At 31.6% G+C, this 22,739-nt stretch overlaps 2 protein-coding genes across 6 annotated transcripts; one reads left to right on the top strand and one right to left on the bottom strand.

Moving 5' to 3' along the window:
* The first annotated feature begins 545 nt into the window (after positions 1 to 545).
* Positions 546 to 8,408, top strand: LOC129908558 (NEDD4 family-interacting protein 1). 5 transcript variants are annotated; one of them, XM_055985150.1, is made up of 2 exons: positions 546 to 846; positions 6,922 to 8,408. In XM_055985150.1, exon 2 carries the CDS (start codon positions 6,957 to 6,959, stop codon positions 7,611 to 7,613), a length of 657 nt encoding a protein of 218 aa, XP_055841125.1. In that variant the 5' UTR covers positions 546 to 846; positions 6,922 to 6,956; the 3' UTR covers positions 7,614 to 8,408. The 5 variants fall into 5 exon arrangements, with proteins under 5 accessions (XP_055841125.1, XP_055841129.1, XP_055841128.1 ...); XM_055985154.1 differs by lacking the exon at positions 546 to 846 and adding an exon at positions 865 to 883; XM_055985153.1 differs by lacking the exon at positions 546 to 846 and adding an exon at positions 6,650 to 6,804.
* Positions 8,409 to 10,615: 2,207 nt separating this feature from the next.
* LOC129908554 (DNA replication licensing factor Mcm7) lies at positions 10,616 to 19,817 on the bottom strand. The gene is made up of 6 exons (XM_055985146.1): positions 19,641 to 19,817; positions 19,473 to 19,576; positions 19,151 to 19,416; positions 12,115 to 12,616; positions 10,999 to 12,056; positions 10,616 to 10,934 (listed from the first exon to the last, which is right to left on the bottom strand). The coding sequence occupies exons 1-6, from the start codon at positions 19,669 to 19,671 to the stop codon at positions 10,733 to 10,735; spliced, it is 2,163 nt and encodes a 720-aa protein (XP_055841121.1). The 5' UTR covers positions 19,672 to 19,817; the 3' UTR covers positions 10,616 to 10,732.
* Positions 19,818 to 22,739: the final 2,922 nt, after the last annotated feature.

Genomic DNA, 22,739 nt, shown 5'->3' with positions numbered 1-22,739 from the left:
CCTTTGACATTTCTTTTTCAATTCAAAAGTAAATTTTCATACCCCAACGCCGCCGCGAACTTCAAAAATCACGAAAGCTTTCTTTTGTATATATTTACAAAAAAAAAATTGGCTATTGTGTTTGGGCCCTTAATTTATTTATTTTCCTTTGAATACAGCCATCGTCTTCTTTTCGACACAAAAACTCTATCAACCACTAGCTAAACTACATTTGACACTTCATAAATCATCAAAATAAAATACAAACACAAATCAAACCATAAACAAAAAATACAGTGCTGTCTGTGAATATATGTGAAAGCCACCACGTTGGTAAATGACGTTAACAGGCACACATTTATAGATTCACGACATTCACCACACAGCGGACACGAACACAGCGATAGGTTCACGACATTCACCATACCTCGCAGCTTGTAGGCAAACGTCAGTTGACCGCCGAGTTTCCAGTCTTGGTATTTTTTGTTTATGAATCAAACCCTCCCTTTTCCTATAAAAATTCATCATAATATATGCATGTATGTGTGTTTTCATATCGATTTGCCACAAAACAGACTGAAGTGAGCGACGACGACGAAGACGACGACGACCCCACAGAAAGATAGAAATTTATCAAAAGAAAAAAAAAGTCTCAGCTGCAACCAAAGAAAGAAAAAATTTGGTGACGAGAACGAGACAAATACGCTGGAAAATCTTTTGTATTAAAGTTTGCCAAAGTGAATCTCAGAAAATTTTCAAATCAAAAAAATCACTCGAATCAAGTCCAATTCCGGTGTAAAGTTGTGTGTAAAAAAAGTTGGAAGTTCCCAAGGAAAACCAGTTACATCAGTGAAAGGCCTTTAAAAGGTGCGCTAACTACCTACTCCCTCTTTTATTATTACATGTTTTCATTTATAAATTTTTCTATATTTTCACCCATTCCTAGAATCCAGTTGGATTTTGTCTATTTTATTTTATTTAATTTTCTTTTATTGTACCATGAAAATGAAAAAAATCTTAACTAAATCAATGCGTTTGCCATTTTGTATCGATAAGAATATTTGAGTTAATTAATTGCTCAATCGAAGGTTGAATTTTTTTGTCTCTTTATGGGGAAAACAAAGCCTTGAAAACGAAAACATTGCCAAAGGTCTGGAAAATCGTTTTTTTTTTTTCTTTTTTATCAAATCAATGCCTTCCTGAAGATGATTTTGTAAAGAATCTTCTAATTGCGCTGCAAATACCTTTTTCAATTCAATATTTATTTACATTATGAATTTGATTAGCACCGAGAAGAGCGAGTCATATCTATGCTTGTTTTGTGGCCAAACCTGAATCTCTGACGTCAGAGTCTGTCTAATTCACTTTTTATTTAAGTGCTTGCGAACTTGTTTTCACGATTAAAAAAGATTTTATCTTGAAAATTAAAAAAGTTAACCTAACTAAAACGAAAAGACAACAAAAAAGCTTTTGTTTATTTACAATTATTAAAATTGAGATAATCGAGAGCAGAGGCGAACGCAGACAAAAATTTCGGGAGGGGGTTTAAAAAAATTAACCATTTTTTACTTGCGATATAGGTTAGGTACTATTTATATCAAGTTATGCATTCGTACAGAAAAAAAAAGTTGAGATAGCATTTTTCCATGACATTACGATGATAGAGAATGCCAAAAAAGTGGGTCCCGGAAGTTCGTCTGTCTGTCAGTAAGTCAGTCTGTCTGTCTGTCTGTAAACAAAGCTACAGCCTAAACGGATGGACCAATTGATGTCAAACTTGGTATGTAGCATTATTTGGCAACTCTCCAGAGGGGTTTTTGGAATTAATTTTTTTGGACCAAAAATAACGGTACTTGTCATATACCGATTTTAGTAAAATTGAAATTGCTCAAAAACGGCTCCAACGATTTTGTTTAAAAAATTCAAATGTAAGTTTAAAGACAAGGTCTAACTTCTAATAAAAAAAAAAATTTTTTGAAAATCATTATTAACGGTACCTGCCATAGAACAGTTTTTTTTTTCAAATCCGATTATCTCCGAAACTGTTTATTCGATTTCAACGAAACTTTTTGTGTAGAACACATTTATATAATTGTAATATAAGCCAAAAATAAAATTTGAAAAAAATAATTTTTAGATTTTTAAAAAATTTTGAAATTTTTTTTTTGAAAAATCAAGTTTTCGAAAACGGGATATTGAATTTTTTTAAAATTTTGTTTTTAGATGTTAATTAGTGATTTCTATAAAATGGCATACCAATTTTATTTTAAAACTTTTTTCCAAAAAATTATTTATAAAAAATTAATTTTTTTTTTAAAATGGCTCTAACGATTTTGAAAATTTTTTTTTCTAAAAATGCATCTTCATATATCAATCAAAACTGCATACTTGTTTTGGAGGGCAATTTGATTTCAGATATTATTTTATTTTTATAAAAAACGAATTTAATTTTTAAAAAAATTTTTGTTTTGTTTTTGTACCTACATATACATATAGTAGGTACCTACATTTTCCAAATTTGTATATAAAAAGTCTTAAAAATTTAAGCAACTTTAACTCTAAGAGCAAGTTCGTGCGACCCAGTCGTGCATTTTATTTGTATTACATATTAATTAGCCCGGAATTTAAAAAGCTGTTGCAAGTTTTTTTTTCACCAAAATTTAAGTGAGCTACTTACCTCGCATATTAACAAAAAAAAATACGAGTAGTTTTCAAAATAGAGGAAAAGTGAAATTTAAATTTTCCGGGTGGAATCTTGTTCACGTGAAACTCACAATAGGACTGAATATGTTTTTTCGGGGAACATATCGTCGCTTGAAAAGCAAAGTGATTGTTCCCAACTTAATTCGGAACTAGTGCGAGCGGCGGTGTCTTAAGGTGTTGGGGACATGTGACTCGACCACCAGAACGACTCAACGAGTAAACCGAGCTTTGTCAATTTTTTAACTATATTAATGGTCCAAAAACGAAACATAGACCGACAGACGAAGATACCCTTACGGATTACCTTCATAATTGTCTCGGTTCCTCTGTTTTGCGATTATGTGTGTACTACCCATTGCAATTTCCGTAACTACAGCAAATATGCTTCCAAATCATTTTACTTAAAGTAGTTCGGTCATTGGGAAAACAAATCTGAAAAAAGTTGTGACGTCAGCTTAGTTTCTCGAGAACGACTTGTCGCACAGAAAATTTGTGAAATATAACTATATATCTAAATTTCTCTCATATATCTACGCAATAACTAGGATCGCATTCTTTTTTGTAAAAAATCACTTAGTTTAGTTAGTTGTAAAGAAAAAAAAATTGGCTGACAATAAACCTACATTTGTATTTTGTTAGTAAAAAAATGGCTTAAATCCATCAGTTTTCAATGGGCCATATTTATAGTTCTTTCGTAATCTGTAACTAGTATATCTACATTCATAGACAATTTACACCCACTTCTAAATAATTTTTCTATGGAAAAAAGCTGCTTCTAACCTGGGTAATAACTTTAGACTCCAGTCTAAGTTAGAATCGCTTTTAAAATATGACTATGAATATGGCCCAATTTGTTTTCATCCAGGACCCATTAATCAATCCACGTTCACATAGCGAAATCAAAAAACAATATCTACTATATAAGTCCTAAGGTTTGGGAATTTTAGCAGGAAATCAATGTTGTTTTTTTCTTTAAAACAAAAAATTTCGGGGAGTTTCAACACCCAAACCGCCCCTCCCTGGGTTCGACCCTGTTAAATTGAGATAATCAAGAGAGTCGATCTCAATAAATTGGTGTGCTTGTGACGGACTTATTTTTATACAAAAAATTTCATCACAATAGATACAATAAGTTTGTGTACACACATCGGCTGGGAAAATATATAAAAACAAGTTCGTCGTCAAAGTCGCATGTTTTCAATTCATTTGGACGTTTTTTTAATCAAACATTATCGCCATCTTCGTCGGCGTAGTCGTTGTTGACGTTGTCGTTATAAAGATTCCTCATAACCCTTGTGTGCATTTATGTATTATTTGTATGAATATAAAAACGATTAATTTATGTAATGATACCCAAGCAAACTACTTTTGACGACTTTCTATTTGAATACAAATTAAGCTGGTCTTGCAATTAACGGTTTTGTGTGAGGAATATTAATTGTTGTCGATAACATATTTGTTTTAAAATTTTATAAATAAAAACAATCAAGCTGTTGCTTTGCACGCTTTATTATTTTTAATTTTTTTTTTTATGAATGTATCTGTGTAGTTAGAAGCTAGTTAGGTGGCAATTTTATAGGGCTTTTGTTTATTTGAAAAAAATGTTGACTAGGAAGTTCGTTGATTTCTTAGAAAAAAAAGGTTTGCAGTTTTAATCACGTAGGTATACTAGATAGCTTTGATTATCTATTGATGACAAAGCAAAGTATGTGGGTGGAAGGGTGCATAAACAAGAATAACATGCAATGTTAAGATTTTTTAAATACTACACAAAGTCACAAGTGATTAAGGCAATTAATACCGGTTTCTACGAAGAAAGCAATTGCTCAACCACTTTTCATTTCAAAGGTTTCATGAAGACAGAGAAAACAAATAAATCAAGAAACCACAGCTGGGCATTCCCATAAAAGTACACACAATCATCTAATATTTAATATTGGTAGTGCTAATAGGCTAGCCCTGACATTGGTATACAAAAATAAATAAAAATTCAAGTTAATTTCTTTTGTGGTTATTTAAACAATTCACAGAAACTGAACCCCAGTAGTTTTAATTTGTTTTCTTTTTAATTAAAAACCTATTCAAATGAATGGAAATTAGTTACTAAGCTTGAAGTCATTTAAGAATCTAAATGCATTAATCAGTAAAATATTTATTCGCATTTTGCCAAAACAAACCACTTAACGATGTGATTCTCGTCATGATGCCTTTCAATTTGTGTGTTTGTTTGGTTATGCGTCCATCTGCACAACGAGCAGGTTTTAACACGGATATAAGGTTTAGTTTATACAATTAACAATAACACAAGTCTACAAGGTTTTTGGTGCCGAGACTAGGATATACTTTTCTATAGGGTTTTGATTTGCAGAACTCGAATCTGAAGTCAGAAATATCCTATCAGCTCCCGTTTTTGAAATATTACCGTTAGAAGATGCAAAAAAAACGTTTTTGACTACTTTTGAGGTTATGCTTTTATGTGAAGACATCTTTTTTTAATATAAATTATAACGGTTTCTTTAAGAAGTATTTTCCTTCTTTCAAAATCTTTTTAAGTATTTTCAGTAAAAGTTCGAGATATCGTCAGTTTTTTGGCTTATTGTAATGTATCAAACAGACATCACGTTTTCATCTTCTTTTTGATAAATTAAGCCAAACACACTTCATTTTAAGATAAATATATAAAAAAGATTTTTCATTCTTTTTAAAGAGGTCTAAAAAAATTTCTTCAAAATTAAGGCGTAACATAAAAAGTGGTAAAAAACGTTTTTTTTGCATTTTCTAATGGTAATATTTCAAAAAACGGGAGCTGATTGGATATTTTGACTTCGTATTCGAGTTCAGAACACCGAAAACCTTTAGAAAAGTATATTTTAGTGTCCGCACAAAAAAAAAATTTAATTTTGTAGACCAGTGTAATTGCAGCTAAAAACCATCTATGTATGTGTTTCCAAATAATTGCTTTTCAAATAACGTCAATATAGACGGAATCGAAAATTTTTTGTACAGCTAGGACAGTTTGTTTTCCAATTTTTCTACATGTTGTTTGGATATTGACTCTTACGGAAACAGAATTTTTCAAATCATAATTTAACTTGATTTGCTTTACCGAAAAGTGTTTTTATCTCAAAGCTAAAAATTAACCCTACCTAGATACTTCAATAAGATGAGACTATTGTTTTTAGTCATGTTGATATACATATATTAATGAGATACTATTTTTTTTTAAACAATAAATTGGAGTTTACATTCAATAATCTTGCTTCCCAAAATTACGACAGGTTTTAAAGTTATATTATGAAGCACAGAATTTATCTTCCAAATACAGGATACATGGGGCCCTTATTGATAATCTTCAATTTAAATTGACTTATTCAGGTGGCATCACAGCAAGTATGAAAAATGCTACAAAAATTATTATGTCGCGAAAACCTACATAATATTATTTATATTTTTTAATTATTTTTTTTTTATTCAGTTCTTGTGTTTGTTTTTGCAACAGTATTCTATAATGTGTCATAACTAGTCCAAACTAATAAATAGTTTTCAATCAAACTTAGTTTCAACTTCTTTAAAAAGCAAAAGTATAAAAAAAAAGAAAAATAAACAAAATCAATTAAATTCTGGCGAAATGTTGCAAAAGATTTTTTGTTTATTATTTACTCAAAATAAAATATTGTATTTCATTGTATCCATTTCGTGTATTCTAAAATAAATGATAAGTACAAAATATCTGTCTTCAAGTATTGACTTTCTTGACTGTAGAATGTTTTATCTAATTTAAAACAATTCAACACGCTTTTCAAACAATTCAGTGTAAATAATCGTCATTCATTTGAAATTGAAACAATTGGTTTCCTTTTCTGTTTATTTTAAAATGAGTCATCCCATCGATATACATTTCACAAAAATGCCCGTACTCAAATTTATTAACAAGCATTAATAATTATTTGGTTTCACATCGATAAGCTAGTGAGTGGCTTTGTTACTCATCGGTTGGTCTTGGTCTACCCAACCCAGAGTACAGTAAACTCATTGTATTGCGTTATCTTATCATTAACACGTGAAGTGTGATTTGCAAAACGATATCAACAATTCATTTAGTCAACTATTCTCTTCACAATTGTATGTTATTTATTTAGTCCTGGGGGTCTACGTTCTTATTTTTACATAAAGTTTGTTGTAATTTAATTTTATCTTAAAAATACAATTGTATTAATTAATTTTTTTAATCTTTTTCAGAAGTAATCACGATCCATCAGCTACAGATCATCACTATGGCAAATAGACAGCCGAACATGGATGAACTTCCACCACCGAAAGCTGATTTCAGTGCTCCGCCACCGTACGAGCTCTCAAGTTCAGATCTGCATGAAATCCCCCATAGCAAATTACCCACATACGAAGAAGTTCAAATGGAGAAATCCTTGAATGGCGAGCTGCCACCTTCTCTGACCGCCCATTTAGCAATGCCACCACCTCCACCACCGCCACCACATCACCAACTCACCCAAACCCGAACAACCAGTACCGGCACCCAGCCAGCTCTGACATTCATTGCAATCGACACATCCGATGCCGAGAATCTCACAAGTGATCACAGTCTGCTGGGAACAGACATAATCTTTGTAGCAGCATTCATGGTAGCTTTCCTTTTCAATTGGATTGGATTCTTGATGCTAACTTGTTTTTGTCACACAATTGCCGCCCGATATGGAGCGCTTTCGGGTTTTGGCCTTTCATTGGCTAAATGGACATTGATTGTAAAGCACTCCACCGATCTCGCTTCACACGAAAACTCCTGGCTGTGGTGGTTAATCATGGCTTTTGGTTTTCTGATTTGTGTTCGTGCTTTGGTCCAGTATATTAGCATTAAACGCACCTGGCGATTGCTGTCCGCTTCGGCGCAAGAGCGATTATTGTTTTTTTACTAATCATAAGGAAAATTAGCGTAATTATTTTTTTTTAACCATACAATCGCTATCGATACAAATATAAACCTATGATTACTGTTAAACGAGTCACCACACATTCATGTGAGGAAGAAGAAAATGATGGAAAATTTAAAATACAAAAACGTGGACATGGAATTAATTGCTGCGGCTCGAATAATTTTTTTAAATTTTTTGGTTGCAGATTCCAAGCGAATTGATTGATAAAAATTGATGATCTGAATGTGAGATCATTAATACTGCACTAAATATACAACCTCCCACACACAAAACATAAAAACTATGGTACACTATTTTGAAACCCTGAGTTCTATAAACAAACAATGTCAAAAATAATGGTGCTCATCACAGTGAATTGAAAGATTGCATGCCCCCAGCCAGCATTGTAAATAACTTGAATAAGAGAGACCAAACAAAGTAAACAATACTCTCTCAGAGAAGCGGGACCGACATTCGGGGACAGCAAGCGAAAGTTGAATTAAATTGGAAAACATTGCTTGCAAATGTGATTTTTAGATAAAAATGTATTCCAGGTTGTTGTCGTAGTGGTTATAAATGCAGTTTAGCATACATACAATGTCTCAATGTGCTTGCAAAAGCAATTAAAAACATTTTAAAAAACCAACACTTATTATAAAAAAAAGTTTAAGTTTCAGCGTGCTGGTACTTGTTTACTTTTTTTTCTTTTTTGTAATTGTAATATAAATGTACAAGATTTACATATTATTTTTATGGACAAATATATTAAGTAACTAATTTGGTCGTAATTAACAAGAAGTGGCTTTTTTCTTTTAAATTTTTCGAAGTTTCTTGGAGGTCTGGTAGCTAAGTTATTTGCATCCAAATATATTTTTTTCCTGGAGCCTGCATCAAAGTTTTTTCACATTTACACTTTTTGAAGAGGTCACTACAAAATTCCTATAATTATATTTTTTTACTACATTCGGAGGCAGATATATGCGGATCAAAGTCTCGAAACAAGTTTTATTTTACAGATATGAGTATCTGTATATCATAGTGAACAGGGCTATTCATTTAAGTAACAAAAATTATATAAATTTTTTATTTTTTGTTTTGATTTTTGACAAAAAATCAAGGTTAACGCCTTGCCGAAAAAAATGCATTTTAAGAAAATTTCCTCCAAACTCGTCAAGTGGAGACATCAAAATAAAGGTCTTTTTAAACTCTATTCATAACTGAAAACCAAAAGTTTCTTCGAGGTTTGGTTCCTGAGATATTTCCAACTAAAGATTTTTTTTCTTTCTCTTCCTTATATCTCGAAGCCGATATTTTTTGATCAAAGTTTCGAAACAAGTTTTGGTTCACAGCAAACAGGCCTATGCATTCCGTTAAAAAAATTACAAGTTTATTTTTTTTTTCAGATTTTTGAGAAAAAATCAAGGTTAACCCCTTTCTGAAAAAAATTCATTTTAAAAAATTTCCTCCGAATTCATCGAGTAAGATATCAAAAGAAATGTCTTTTTAAGCTCTATTCATAACAGAAAACCAAAAGTTTTCTGGAGGTCTGGTTACTGAATTATTTTAATCCAAGTAAATTAAACTAACATTTGGAGGCGGACCAGAGCATGACACAAGTTTTGATTTACAGATATGAGAGTGAACAAGCCTATGCGTATGCATTTAGGTAAAAAAAAATCACAAATTTATTTTGTATTTACATTTTCCTGGTGGACACGCTAAATGTTCGGCTGTATTGGCTCTTACAATTTTTTGGACAGAGTATTGTTATCTGGAATAACATTTATAAACCGAAAATGTCTCTTAGAGTTCATAAAAACAAACCTGCAGCAAAATTGCAAAAAAGAACTGAACTTAATTAAGAGTAAAATCTGACTTGTTAAGTATTCGTTCTTACAAACAAAGACCAATAGTTCTACAAAGTCGGATAAATTTTTAAATATAGTACTTGGCTGCATAAATGTGGCCATGATTATGAAAGTGGACTTAGTCACTTTTTGCATTGTTTAGAAAAACTTACATAATAATTTTCTTATAACGATTTAATTATATTTCTTTTATGAAATCACTAGAGGAGCAAAAAAGAAGTTTATTTACTGGCGTTTTTAGGAGTGACTTAGTCCACTTTCATAATTTAATCGTTTATTTTCAAAACATGATAAGTCCACTTTTTTTCAAAATTCGTTTTTTTTAACTGAATATGCTCTTGGGGGATAACCACACCTGCCTTCAAAATATGAAGCATCTACTCAGTCTATATTCGATTTTACAGCTAAGCGAAAAAAATTTTTACTGTCAAAACATCATAAAAACCCGGACTTATCATCTTTTGAAAATAAACAGCAACTTTTTTATGAGTAATTGACTTCACATAGAGAAGCTGACTACTGACTCAAAATCTCAAGTAAAATAACTACTCGCAACATTATATTCTATTCCCAAATGCAATTGTTTGATAGACTGACGCTTTAAAAAAATTGTATATTCATTTTAAAACTAATTTCACATTCGTTTATTTTCAAAGTATGATAAGTCCAAAATCGTTTTTATTTTTTATCTTTTAAACAATCGGTCCAAAAAGTAAATACCAAACGATATTCTGTAGCTAGGTAAAAGTTCTACAAAATATATTTTTTATACATTTTGCTACACTTAACAAAAGAAAATAGAACTTTTTTTCTTCTCCTGAAAAATTTGAAATCATGGACTTATCATGTTTTGAAAATAAATGATTCAATTAAGGACACAAATGGAAACTCTATTTTGCTTTACAGCTGCAGATTTGCTTTTATGAACTCAATGGATTAAATTTGACCACCGTAGAATCCTTAGGGCGCCTGTCTATTATAGATTAAAAATGCTAACTCACTGATAGTTGGATAACTTTGCAACAAAATCAACTTTCTTCATTATGGTGTCCCTCTGGAATGTTCTTATCTAAATTCAAAACAGAAAACAAACTTTCAAGTAAACAATCAAAGATTTTCAAAAGCTTGTAAGAACCATTAATTTGTACTAAAACTTTTTATTTATTTAAAAAAAATATAATGAAAACATGACTTGGAACTAACAGTAAAAAATGTATAAAAACATGAAAAAACTTAGGATAATTCAAGAGAATCCTACATAAATGTTAGCTTAGTTCGTCCCATATTAACTTGCCAGACATTCAATTCCTCATAATCTTCAATACATTTATCAACTTGATCAGGTTTGAATCCCTTTGTTGTGCAACGATCCATGACATCCGAAATTCTAACAGTCTTGCTCGAACCAGCCAATTCACGAACGATGTAGAAGATTTTATCCGATGTATTTGGAAGGCTAAATGAATATAAACACAAATTAGACAAAAATGAAATGGCATTTTGAAGATAACAAAACTTACTGTCCCTTTTGATGTTCATGGATTTGATTCAGCGAATCCTTTGACATTTCCAACAAACGCAATGCTTCTGCAACATCATCTTTCTCAACAGTGTCGGCCAAACGAAGTCGAGCCAATGCAGTCGACAGACGTAAAATTCCCAACAAATTTCTGGCAGAGGTGAATGTCATATCCTTACGATTTCTAGCCTCCCTTCTAAGTTCAACATAGGCTCCAACAATGTACTCAGTCAATTCGTCAGGAATGGTAGGGTTCATGCGTTTGCACAAATTGATATAACGTCTCATAAGATTCATGTCCAGCGACTTAACCTTGCTCGGTGGCTGCTTTCCATGACTGTGGACGAAAGTAATATGTTTTGCCAGACGCAAATCATTCTCCCGGTCAGGCTTATCCTGAATCAACCAAAGCAAGTCAAACCGAGACAAAAGAGCAGCTGGCAATTGAATATTCTGCTCAACTGTACGACGTGGATTATATCGACCAAAAGCAGGATTAGCAGCTGCAAGAATAGACACTCTCGCATTGAGCGTTGTCATGATTCCTGCCTTGGCAATTGATATAGTCTGCTGTTCCATAACCTCATGAATGGCTGTACGATCATTGTCAGCCATTTTGTCGAACTCGTCAATGCAGCATACACCTTGATCGGCCAACACCAAAGCGCCACCTTCTAGCGTCATTTCTCCAGTTAGAGGATCCTTCATTACAGCAGCAGTTAAACCGACTCCAGAAGAACCACGACCAGTTGTATATTGACTGCGAATAGCCAATCGACTGATATAACCCAGAAGCTGAGATTTAGCAACACCAGGATCTCCCATCAGGCAGATATTGATATTACCACGAATCTTCATGCCATCTGGTCGCTTATCAACTCCTCCAACAAGAAGAAGGAGTAAGGCTTTTTTAACATCCAAATGACCGTAGATTTCGGGGGCCAAACTGGTGGCCAATCGTTCATAGAAGTCATCTTGAGCTAGCTCAGCCAATTCATCAGCGGAGAGCTCTGCGTCCTGCTCTGTGACGTCAGTGTTTTTATTGATACAAATTATACGCTGAAAAAAGTTGAGGAGTTAGTTGGGTTTTACCTCAAAATGGGATCTCAATTCTTACATAAGCATCCAAGAATGTCTCCGATAAAAGACCAGAAACAAGCTGTTTGAATCCGGAGCGCATTAGAGGTAAAAATGTACCCGAAATGCAAACATGGTCACCAGGCTGAGCTTGTCTAGTGACATCTCCCCGACACATGATGGTTAAAGTGCGGGGAATATGTCCCACTGGGACTTGATCGCTGTGTTCTTGGATTTTTAGTTCCTGGAATTTAATAAATTTGGAACCTCTCGTCTGGAGATATAATCGACCACCGGCTTTGTTCACACGACAATCATCTGAAGGACAATCCTGAACTGGCATAAAAGTCAACGAATTAACTGGCTGATATGTTTCAGAACCGCAACGATCGCAGGTGTAAGTAGCCACGACCATCATGGGCTTGACTTCAGTACATCTGGTAACAATACCACGCACAGTGACAAGTTTACCAATCTGTTCGGCTTTGATTTCACGAATTGAAGAGGTTTTTTCGGTGGAAAGTGGCTTGAAACCCACTTCGCTTTAATCGAAAGAATAATTTGAGTTAATTCCTTGTGAGAGGACTTATACAGGGTGTACGGTAAGGAATGGACAAGCCTGAAATATCTGATAGCTATACTTTGTCAAATAAAAAAAAAATTTCTATCGCAACCAGTTTTGAAAATATTAGCTTCTTTTCGTTCAGTGTACTTTAAGTTAAATCATCTTAAATCACAACCACGAATGAATAAATTTTATAAATTTCTTTTTTTTATAATTTTCTACAATAATTGGCTCACTACATAAGAATTAAAAAGTTTTCATAACTATTTACCTTTTCTTTAAAAAAAGTTTGAAATTTGTTTTTTTCGATGCAAATGTAAATTGTATGAGATATTTTAAACACTTGTGGTAAAAAAAAAATCTTTAGGAACGTCTAAAGCGAATTTGAGAATGGTAATAGTTTTTATCGTATCTAGAGCTATTAGAAAGTTATTGGTACAGAAATGCAAAAAAAAGCCTATTAAATTAATAAATTAATTTTCCTGTATTTATCTAAAGTTTTTTCACACTGCAGCCAGAAATGCCTGGATTCCATCATTTTTTTTAAATCATATTTTACAATAGGGGTATTCATGAAACGATGTAAACTCTGGTAAACGTGGTAAAGTGGTAACTTTGTCAACATTTTGTATTGTTTTGATAGTTTGTTTACCAGAATTTTTATTTTACCTGGTTAACCGCGAGTTTACACCGTTGCATGAATACCCCTAATAATTTTTTCTAATATATACAATTAAAAAAATGTTATAACAATTTAATAGTGGCTATAAAAAAAATTGTAACTTTTTTGAAAAAAATTATTTGTTTGCTAATTTGGCAATTACCAGTTTAAAAGATAAAATAAAGATGGCTCACATGTTGACTTTTCATAAAATTGCATATAAAAAATATTGACTGTTATATAGCCCAATAAGATTGGGAATTCAACACAAATTCGAAAACGTACCATCATTTTTGATAAGGCCAACGGGGCCGAAAATCTCAATTTTTCTTTAAAACGAGATCATCAATAAGTCAATATTCAAAACAAACTGCCCCGTTGCACAATTTTATTCCCTTGGTTAATCTTGAGGGCAATTCCATGGTAACTCACGTTACATTCACAAAAATTTCCAATACATAGATAGATTTTTTTTTTTTTTGTCAATTTTAATATAAATTGGTACGAAAATACTGTCCATGAATTTAGAATAACTATTACTTTCAAAATTAAGTACCTAAAATATTTTTCTTTATTTTAAGCATTTGCTTGGCAGAACTAAAAGTCTGTTGGTAACTCACGTTACAAAAATCGGACACGAGTTTTAAGAGTTCGACAGTATGATCTCTTACAAGCTTTTAAAATTAGTGACAACACCAAACATTTGTTCAATATTTCGAGGAAAAATATGCAAATATTTAGGTAACTCACGTTACATAATTTTGGTAACTCATGTTACCTGCGATTTGTGGTTGCAAAAGTAAAGAATAAATGCATTTTCTAAAAGTAATTTTAAAATCGAATACCTATTGTGTAACGAAGCTTGCTTAGATGTTAATTTATTTGATTCATCTTGTTTTCTGATGGCTTGTTTTTCTGTCACATTCAAGTGAAATTTTTCTTAATTGGCAAACTAATGCTTTAAAAATGCTTTTAGATTAATTATACTCCCTGAATTTAATTTCTAGCCATAAGGGATATAATAAAGAATCATTTCTCGCAACTTGCATAAATAGTTGCCGTTTGCGAATACATAGTAATTTGCGATTGGAAAAAGTAAAAAAGTCTGCATAATTTGTTCAAAATTCGTGTCCACTTTTTCATGCAATTACCCCGTCACAAATGCATGAATTCCATCGGTTTTTTCTTTAAGTCATATTTCAAAATAATTCTTTTAATACCTAGATTATCATTGAAAAATGTGTAAAACTGTTGGTTCTTAAAAAAACATATTTTTGTTTTTTTGTTTTTTTAAATGCAAAGTAGAAAAATATAAATTTGTTTGCTTATTTGAAGCATGGGAAAGCTTTTTCTTAACTTTAAACATCTTTATGATCTCGGTTTAATTAAACATTGAGATTTTTGGTGGCGTTAGCCCAATGCAACCTCATTAAAAATGTTGGTACGGTTTCGAATTTGTGTGGAATTCCCTATCTAATTTTTTTACGAAAAATATTCAAAATTTGTTAAATGCAATTTTATTAATAGTAAGTATTGTAAGCCAGTTCTTATTTTGTATGTTTTAAACTGGTAATTGACATATTAACAAATATTTTTTCTACTTTGCATTTAGAAAAGTTAAAATTTTTTTTAAGAACCACTACTAAGCAGTTTTTAACCTTTTTTTAATGGTAATGTATTAAAAGAATTATTTTGAAATATGACTTAAGAAAAAAACCGATGGAATTCATGCATTTTTTGTGACAGTTAATGTGAAAAAATTAAGGTAATACATTAAAATGAATTCATTAAATTAATACGCCTTTTTTGCTTTTTTGTGCCAATAACTTCCTAAATACTCTAGATACGTAGTCAATTATGTATTGTAAGAAATTATAAAAAATGGAAATTTATAAAATTCATTTCGTAGTTGTGGTGAACGAAAACTTAAGATGATGAAATTTAAAAGATAGGTACTAAATTTGATTTTAGAACAGTCATAAGTATAGCTATTAGCCATTGCAGGCTTATCCATCCTTTACCGGACACCCTATACAGGGTGTCCCACAGTCACCGCCCAAATGAAAACCATGGATTCCTGAGGTCATTTTAAGTCGAAAAACTTAAGAGGTAATTTTCTCGTTTTCGTCCCGTTTTCGAGTTACCACGGTTTTTATGATTTTTGCTCTCTTGTCCTTTAACTGGCATTATCTTTGCCAAACTACGTTTGATTTGAAAGATTTTTTTTACAGCCAATCAAGAATTTGTTACAGTTTAAGCATTGAATAATTACAAATAGAAGTGACACCGCAGATTACTCTGCAACTACAAGAGTACCGGAAGATAGATGAACTACATGTTTGCGCCTCAACTATTATGTATTTTTGAGTTGAGTCTTAACTAATAATTTTTTTAAACCTTCATAAAAAAATTAATAATTATTACACGGTGTAACACTCAAAATATACGCGGGTGGAGACCTATCAGGTTTTGTAGAGCTAGTCGCACTGAATACGAAACGGTATTTGAAAATCCCCTAACACCCCCAAAATCTGGAGTTACGGGCAAAAAAACGGTTTTTTGGACCTTCACCCATTGAAAAAATTCTAGCTTCGACAATTTTTTACCCATTTTCGATTTTTTTACAGTTTCTGATAGAAGATAAATATACCTTTTTAACAATGTATAAAACATGTAACTCGGTTAAACCACTTAGAATTTATAAGATGTCAAAGTTCAAAAATTCAATTTTTTTTGTCATTTGCCGAACTTCGGCATCAATTTAAAGTATATGTTTTCAAAACAACATGCTATTTAAAAAATATATTCTAAAACTATATCTATTTCCCAATTGATCGAGGTATTTTTTATGAAAATCACTTCAAAATTGGCTTAGAAAAAAAAAATTTTTCGATTTCAACCCAGATACAGAAATTCGAACTTTTAGGTATAGAACAAAAATGTTGTTTTGGCACGTAGTAGGATAAGTTGGGCGCCAGGATTTGGTGAAGGGTTTTTGTAGAGGAGCTCAATACAAACATTTTTTTCTTTGGGAGGGGGGTCTATCTCCCCCCGTTTAGGTGGGAGGGGCATTTTTCTAAAAAAAAATTATCAAAATAAAAAAAATTATAAAAAAACAACGGCAACACTTACAGTAATAAATGATACCATTTCCAAAAGGCAAAATTGTGCATTTGATTCTAATTTTTAAATCAATATAATATTACCAATAGTTTTTGAAATAATCGATTTCAAAGTTAAAAATAGGGGAACAAAATTTTTTAAAACTCATTTTATACTATTTTTGTCCAGACTGTGAATTTTAGTAAATAAATTACTTAGACAGAAAACTGCCTTAATTAATTCCTTATCGAACAGTGAAAACTATATGTTTCTATGTCTTCTAGTTTTTGATAAAATTGAAAAATAAAAACAAATAAAAACAAAAAATATTTTGAAAAAAGAAAAATCTGATAAAATAATTTTTCAATTTTTCCAAAAACTAGAAGACATAGAAACATATAGTTTTCACGGTTCGATAAGGAATCAATTGGGGCAGTTTTCTGTGTGAGAAATTTTTTTTACTAAAATTCACAGTCTGGACAAAAGTAGTATAAAATGAGTTTTAAAAAATTTTTTTCCCCTATTTTTAACTTTGAAATCGATTATTTCAAAAACTATTAGTTATATTATATTGATTTAAAAATTAGAATCAAATGCACAATTTTGCCTTTTGAAAATGGTATCATTTATTACTGTAAGTGTTGCCGTTGTTTTTTAATAATTTTTTTTATTTTGATAATTTTTTTTTAGAAAAATGCCCCTCCCACCTAAACGGGGGGAGATAGACCCCCCTCCCAAAGAAAAAAATGTTTGTATTGAGCTCCTCTACAAAAACCCTTCACCAAATCCTGGCGCCCAACTTATCCTACTACGTGCCAAAACAACATTTTTGTTCTATACCTAAAAGTTCGAATTTCTGTATCTGGGTTGAAATCGAAAAATTTTTTTTTCTAAGCCAATTTTGAAGTGATTTTCATAAAAAATACCTCGATCAATTGGGAAATAGATATAGTTTTAGAATATATTTTTTAAATAGCATGTTGTTTTGAAAACATATACTTTAAATTGATGCCGAAGTTCGGCAAATGACAAAAAAAATTGAATTTTTGAACTTTGACATCTTAAAAATTCTAAGTGGTTTAACCGAGTTACATGTTTTATACATTGTTGAAAAGGTATATTTATCTTCTATCAGAAACTGTAAAAAAATCGAAAATGGGTAAAAAATTGTCGAAGCTAGAATTTTTTCAATGGGTGAAGGTCCAAAAAACCGTTTTTTGCCCGTAACTCCAGATTTTGGGGGTGTTAGGGGATTTTCAAATACCGTTTCGTATTCAGTGCGACTAGCTCTACAAAACCTGATAGGTCTTCGCCCGCGTATATTTTAAAACCTCATTTTTGTAACACCGTGTTATTATACATATCAAAGAGCTTATATTGATATAAGTTTTCGTATATTGAAAAGTTATATTAGTCTAGAGAACAAGGACGATGCCTTTTATTCCTACTGGCCTAGGTTCGAATACCGGTAAAATTTGATATTGTTTTTTTTTTTTTGCGAAGATTTTTTTTGAGAAATTTAATTAATTTTTATTTTAGTAATGTACAAAAAAAAAACAACCTCAATTTCCCGTCAGATTCGAACCTAGGCAGGTTAACTTAACAGACATTCACCTTATCCTCTAGGCTATCTCCACTTTTTGAAATAGGAAAACATTTATCTATATGTATAAGCTGTTTAGGATTTGATTTTGGGTTGCTGGATTTGCTTCTGGATTGTTGGCTTTGCTTTTGGATTGTTGGATTTGTTGGATTTTTTAATTCAACGCACGATATTAGCGACAGCAACTTTACAGCGTAAGTTTCCCTGGGTGTCCACTTCTATTTGTAATTATTCAATGGTTTAAGTTTGTCTCAAAACTTTTTTTTCTGCGGACAACCGTTTCTCCACAATTTTGCATCAAACACAATTTTCTTCGTTTTTTAAGTTGTTTTTTACATTTTCATATCATTTAAGTCAAAAAAACACGTTAATGAGAATTAATTTTTTGTGCTTTTTATTTAAGCCCAGTTTATTTCCATAAAAAAATAAGTTTTATTGCATAAAAAAAACTACTGAAAGTAATTAAAAAATAAATAAACAATTAATTAAAAAAAAAAGTAATTTTTAAATAAAAAATTAATTTAAATGAATTATAAACTTTTTCTGAGCTATTGTGGTTAAGAAAAGAACAAATAGATAAAGCTCAGAAGAAGTTTTAATTCATTTAAATTAATTTTGTATTTAAAAATTATTTTTTTTTTAATTCACTCAGTTTTATTTTTTTTAATTACTTTCAGTAGTCTTTTTTATGAAATAAAACTTATTTTTTTTATGAAAATAAACTGGGTTTTAATAAAAAGCACAAAAAAATAATACTCATTAACGTGTTTTTTGACTTAAATGATATGAAAGTGTAAAAAACAACTTAAAAAACGAAGAAAATTGTGTTTGATGCAAAATTGTGGAGAAACGGTTGTCCACACAAAAAAAAGTTTTAAGACAAACTTAAACTGTAGTAAATTCTTGATTGGTTGTAAAAAAAAATTTTCAAATCAAACGTAGTTTGGCAAAGATAAAGCTAGATAAGGGAAAAGAGAACAAAAATCATAAAAACCGTGGTAACTAGAAAACGGGACGAAAACGAGAAAATTACATCTGAAGTTTTTCGACTTAAAATGACCTCAGGAATCCATGGTTTTCATTTGGGGCGGTGACTGTGGGACACCCTATATATATATAAAAAAAAAAAAAATGAAAATACTTACAATCTCTTCATTAACTCGGAAGGAAAACGATTCCTTTCATCACGCATTTCCATTTGATTTCGGTTCCGTGATTCCATTAACAAACGATGTTCAATGTACACATCGAGGGCATCTTTGGCATGGACTTCCCTTTCTTTATAGTTTGGAAGAATTTCCATAATGACATCAGAGAACATGGAAGCATAGCGTCGACTGTTTTCGATAACAGCTTCAGCCAATCCATCGTTGAATTCTTGCAAGTGATCCAAGTCAATGGTGATGAGGACCTTTTTTGAATTTTCATTTAAATGATTCTTTTAACAAACTATTTAATATATTTTACCTGTTCTCTGTGTGCAATTTTAACTAATTGGTTAGCATAGACAAATATTTTCTTGCCATCGTCTTCAGTTTTACAAAATTCACCAAGGAATGTTTTGATGGATTCTGAAAGAGAAATAATAACGTTTTTGAATGGCAAAATTTATGTTGATGGGAATGATTTGTTTACCTTTATCTTGAGCGTAGTCACGGCGAGCCATTTTTCAAAAGTTTTAGTAGGTTTTATAGATAAATTATTGAAATACTTCTTCTGTTTTGAAGAATAGTTTTTTGTTTGAAGAAGCTTGATGCAATAGCAGCGGCCACCTTTTTTGATTTTTGTATGAAATTTCGCGCCAAACAAATATGACAGATAGAAAATGGAAGTGATGCCAAAATGTTGTAATTATGATGAATGTATTCAGACAAATAAAAAATATAACAATTTCTTCACGCTGCGATTTTAATGTGAATTGCTCGTTTCGACTAGATCTTTGTATATAAAACTATCATGAAAAAAAGCAGAGCCACCAAAAAAGTAAGCGAGCGAACGAACTAAAAACTTTGTCAAATTTCAAACAGAAATGTATATCTCATCTCCTTACTCTCATTATTAAATTCGATGTAAGCACCCTCGCGACCACTCAGGTAGCTAACAAACTAAAAAATTTCACTTCATGATAGTACTATATATTTTATATACAAAGGGCTAGATTGAGAGATAATTTCGATGAAATTTTTTAAAATTAAATGGCAAAAATGCAATGTTAACAAATGAGATCATTTTTGATGTGAAAAATTATAACAAAACTAGCTTATGTGTTGATTTGGGGTTAAAAACAAAAAGTAAAGAAATTTTCAATGAGAATTTTTCATCGAAGTTTTAGAGCGATTTGTACATATAAACGTGGTTCAGCCATAATTGAAGATTTTAAATGACCGATATTAGTCCTGTTCCTTTGGGAGGTGGAGAAGTAATACTATTAGTTTACTAGCGATTTTCAATGGAACGCACTATCAACGAATTCAATACAAATCGTATCTACTTGGGAAGAAGAGCATGAGTAGATGATAGTACTAGATTAACCAAAACATCTACTATTAGCCCTGTTCCATTGGAGATAGTAGTTTACTCGTGAGTAGAAATCTACTACAACAACTACACTTTCGTATCTCCTCGAGTAGAAGATCATGTGTTATTTGTAGTACTAGATCTACTCATGAGTAAACTATCACCTTAAATGGAACAGGGCTATTAGTAGACTACCACCCCCCATAGAACAGGGCTATAATCAGTTCATCTCTTTTTTCAAAAAATCAATAGGAGTCAAGAAAACTGTTATAATTTGTATGAAATCCACTATCCAGTGTACACTCCGCTTCAACTGAATAAGCACACAAATTTTCAAAGGTATTTTGTCCATTTTTTCCTAAGATTGAGCTTTCATGTATTTTTTGATGATGTTTACAGTTAGCCTGCGATGTTGAGAAACCAAATCAGAAAGAATAATTCTCAAAGTACCGCTATTTTTTTTCGTGTTCTCTTACAAAGCGTCCCATATGGAAAAATGCAGTTTTTTTTGCGTCAACTGAATAGACACACGGTCTTTCAAGGTCAATATCTTCGTTGTTTATGAGAGTTTTGAGGTGTTTGGCATACCAAATCAAAGGTTGAAATGTTCTCAGTGAGATTTTGTCATTTAATTAAAATTAAAAAAAAAGTAGTAGATTAAAAGCTTTGAATACTGTCGACAGAGCTAAAATTAATTTGTTAACGGAACAAGTACTGACCGGGTCTGCTATAGCTACCAAAATTGATCGAAGTTTTAGTGTGTTGCCTATTCGTACCTCAAAAATAAAAGTTCGTACAGGAAAAATATGAATTAAGGTAAAAAACGGCAAAAATAGCAGTTAATCGACGAGAAATTTTGAGATCTGCCTCCAATTCATTTGACTCTGGGGCAAAAATCAAACAAAAAGCTGGTGTTTCTGCAAGTGTTTCAACACTCCGCAGAGTAATTAACAGCACAGATCATTTTAACCCATTAAAAGTCCAAAAGAAACCACCTTTAAACAAGAAAAAAAAAGGTATTCGCTTAGAATTTTCTAGACTCCATATGATCTGGAAAAATGAGTGACGCAAAGTGGTTTTTTTCGTTTGAAAAAGGTCAATTTTGATGGCCCCGATGACTTCAATTATGAATCCATCAAAATTGACCTTTTTCAAACGAAAAAAACCACTTTGCGTCACTCATTTTTCCAGATCATATGGAGTCTAGAAAATTCTAAGCGAATACCTTTTTTTTTCTTGTTTAAAGGTGGTTTCTTTTGGACTTTTAATGGGTTAAAATGATCTGTGCTGTTAATTACTCTGCGGAGTGTTGAAACACTTGCAGAAACACCAGCTTTTTGTTTGATTTTTGCCCCAGAGTCAAATGAATTGGAGGCAGATCTCAAAATTTCTCGTCGATTAACTGCTATTTTTGCCGTTTTTTACCTTAATTCATATTTTTCCTGTACGAACTTTTATTTTTGAGGTACGAATAGGCAACACACTAAAACTTCGATCAATTTTGGTAGCTATAGCAGACCCGGTCAGTACTTGTTCCGTTAACAAATTAATTTTAGCTCTGTCGACAGTATTCAAAGCTTTTAATCTACTACTTTTTTTTTAATTTTAATTAAATGACAAAATCTCACTGAGAACATTTCAACCTTTGATTTGGTATGCCAAACACCTCAAAACTCTCATAAACAACGAAGATATTGACCTTGAAAGACCGTGTGTCTATTCAGTTGACGCAAAAAAAACTGCATTTTTCCATATGGGACGCTTTGTAAGAGAACACGAAAAAAAATAGCGGTACTTTGAGAATTATTCTTTCTGATTTGGTTTCTCAACATCGCAGGCTAACTGTAAACATCATCAAAAAACACATGAAAGCTCAATCTTAGGAAAAAATGGACAAAATACCTTTGAAAATTTGTGTGCTTATTCAGTTGAAGCGGAGTGTATTATATAGAGATCAGTGAATGGAAGTGAACGCATATCTTTAAACTAAAACTTATTTCTAGACTTTGATCCGAAGATAACTGCTTCCGAATGTAAGAAAAAAATGCAAGTAACTCAGCAACCAGACCTCAAAGAAACTTTTGCATTTAAGTTATGAATAGAGCTTAAAGAGACCTATCTTTTTATGTCTCACACGATGAATTTGGAGAATTGTTTTTTGCATTTTTTTCGGCAAGGGGTTCCGACGAACAATTTTGTTTCTATAAAGCTTTACAG

The sequence above is a fragment of the Episyrphus balteatus genome, chromosome 2, assembly GCF_945859705.1.
Source record: "Episyrphus balteatus chromosome 2, idEpiBalt1.1, whole genome shotgun sequence".
Lineage (NCBI taxonomy): Eukaryota > Metazoa > Arthropoda > Insecta > Diptera > Syrphidae > Episyrphus > Episyrphus balteatus.
The sequence above is the reverse complement of the archived record's forward strand: the minus strand, read 5'-3'. Positions and strand labels throughout refer to the sequence as shown.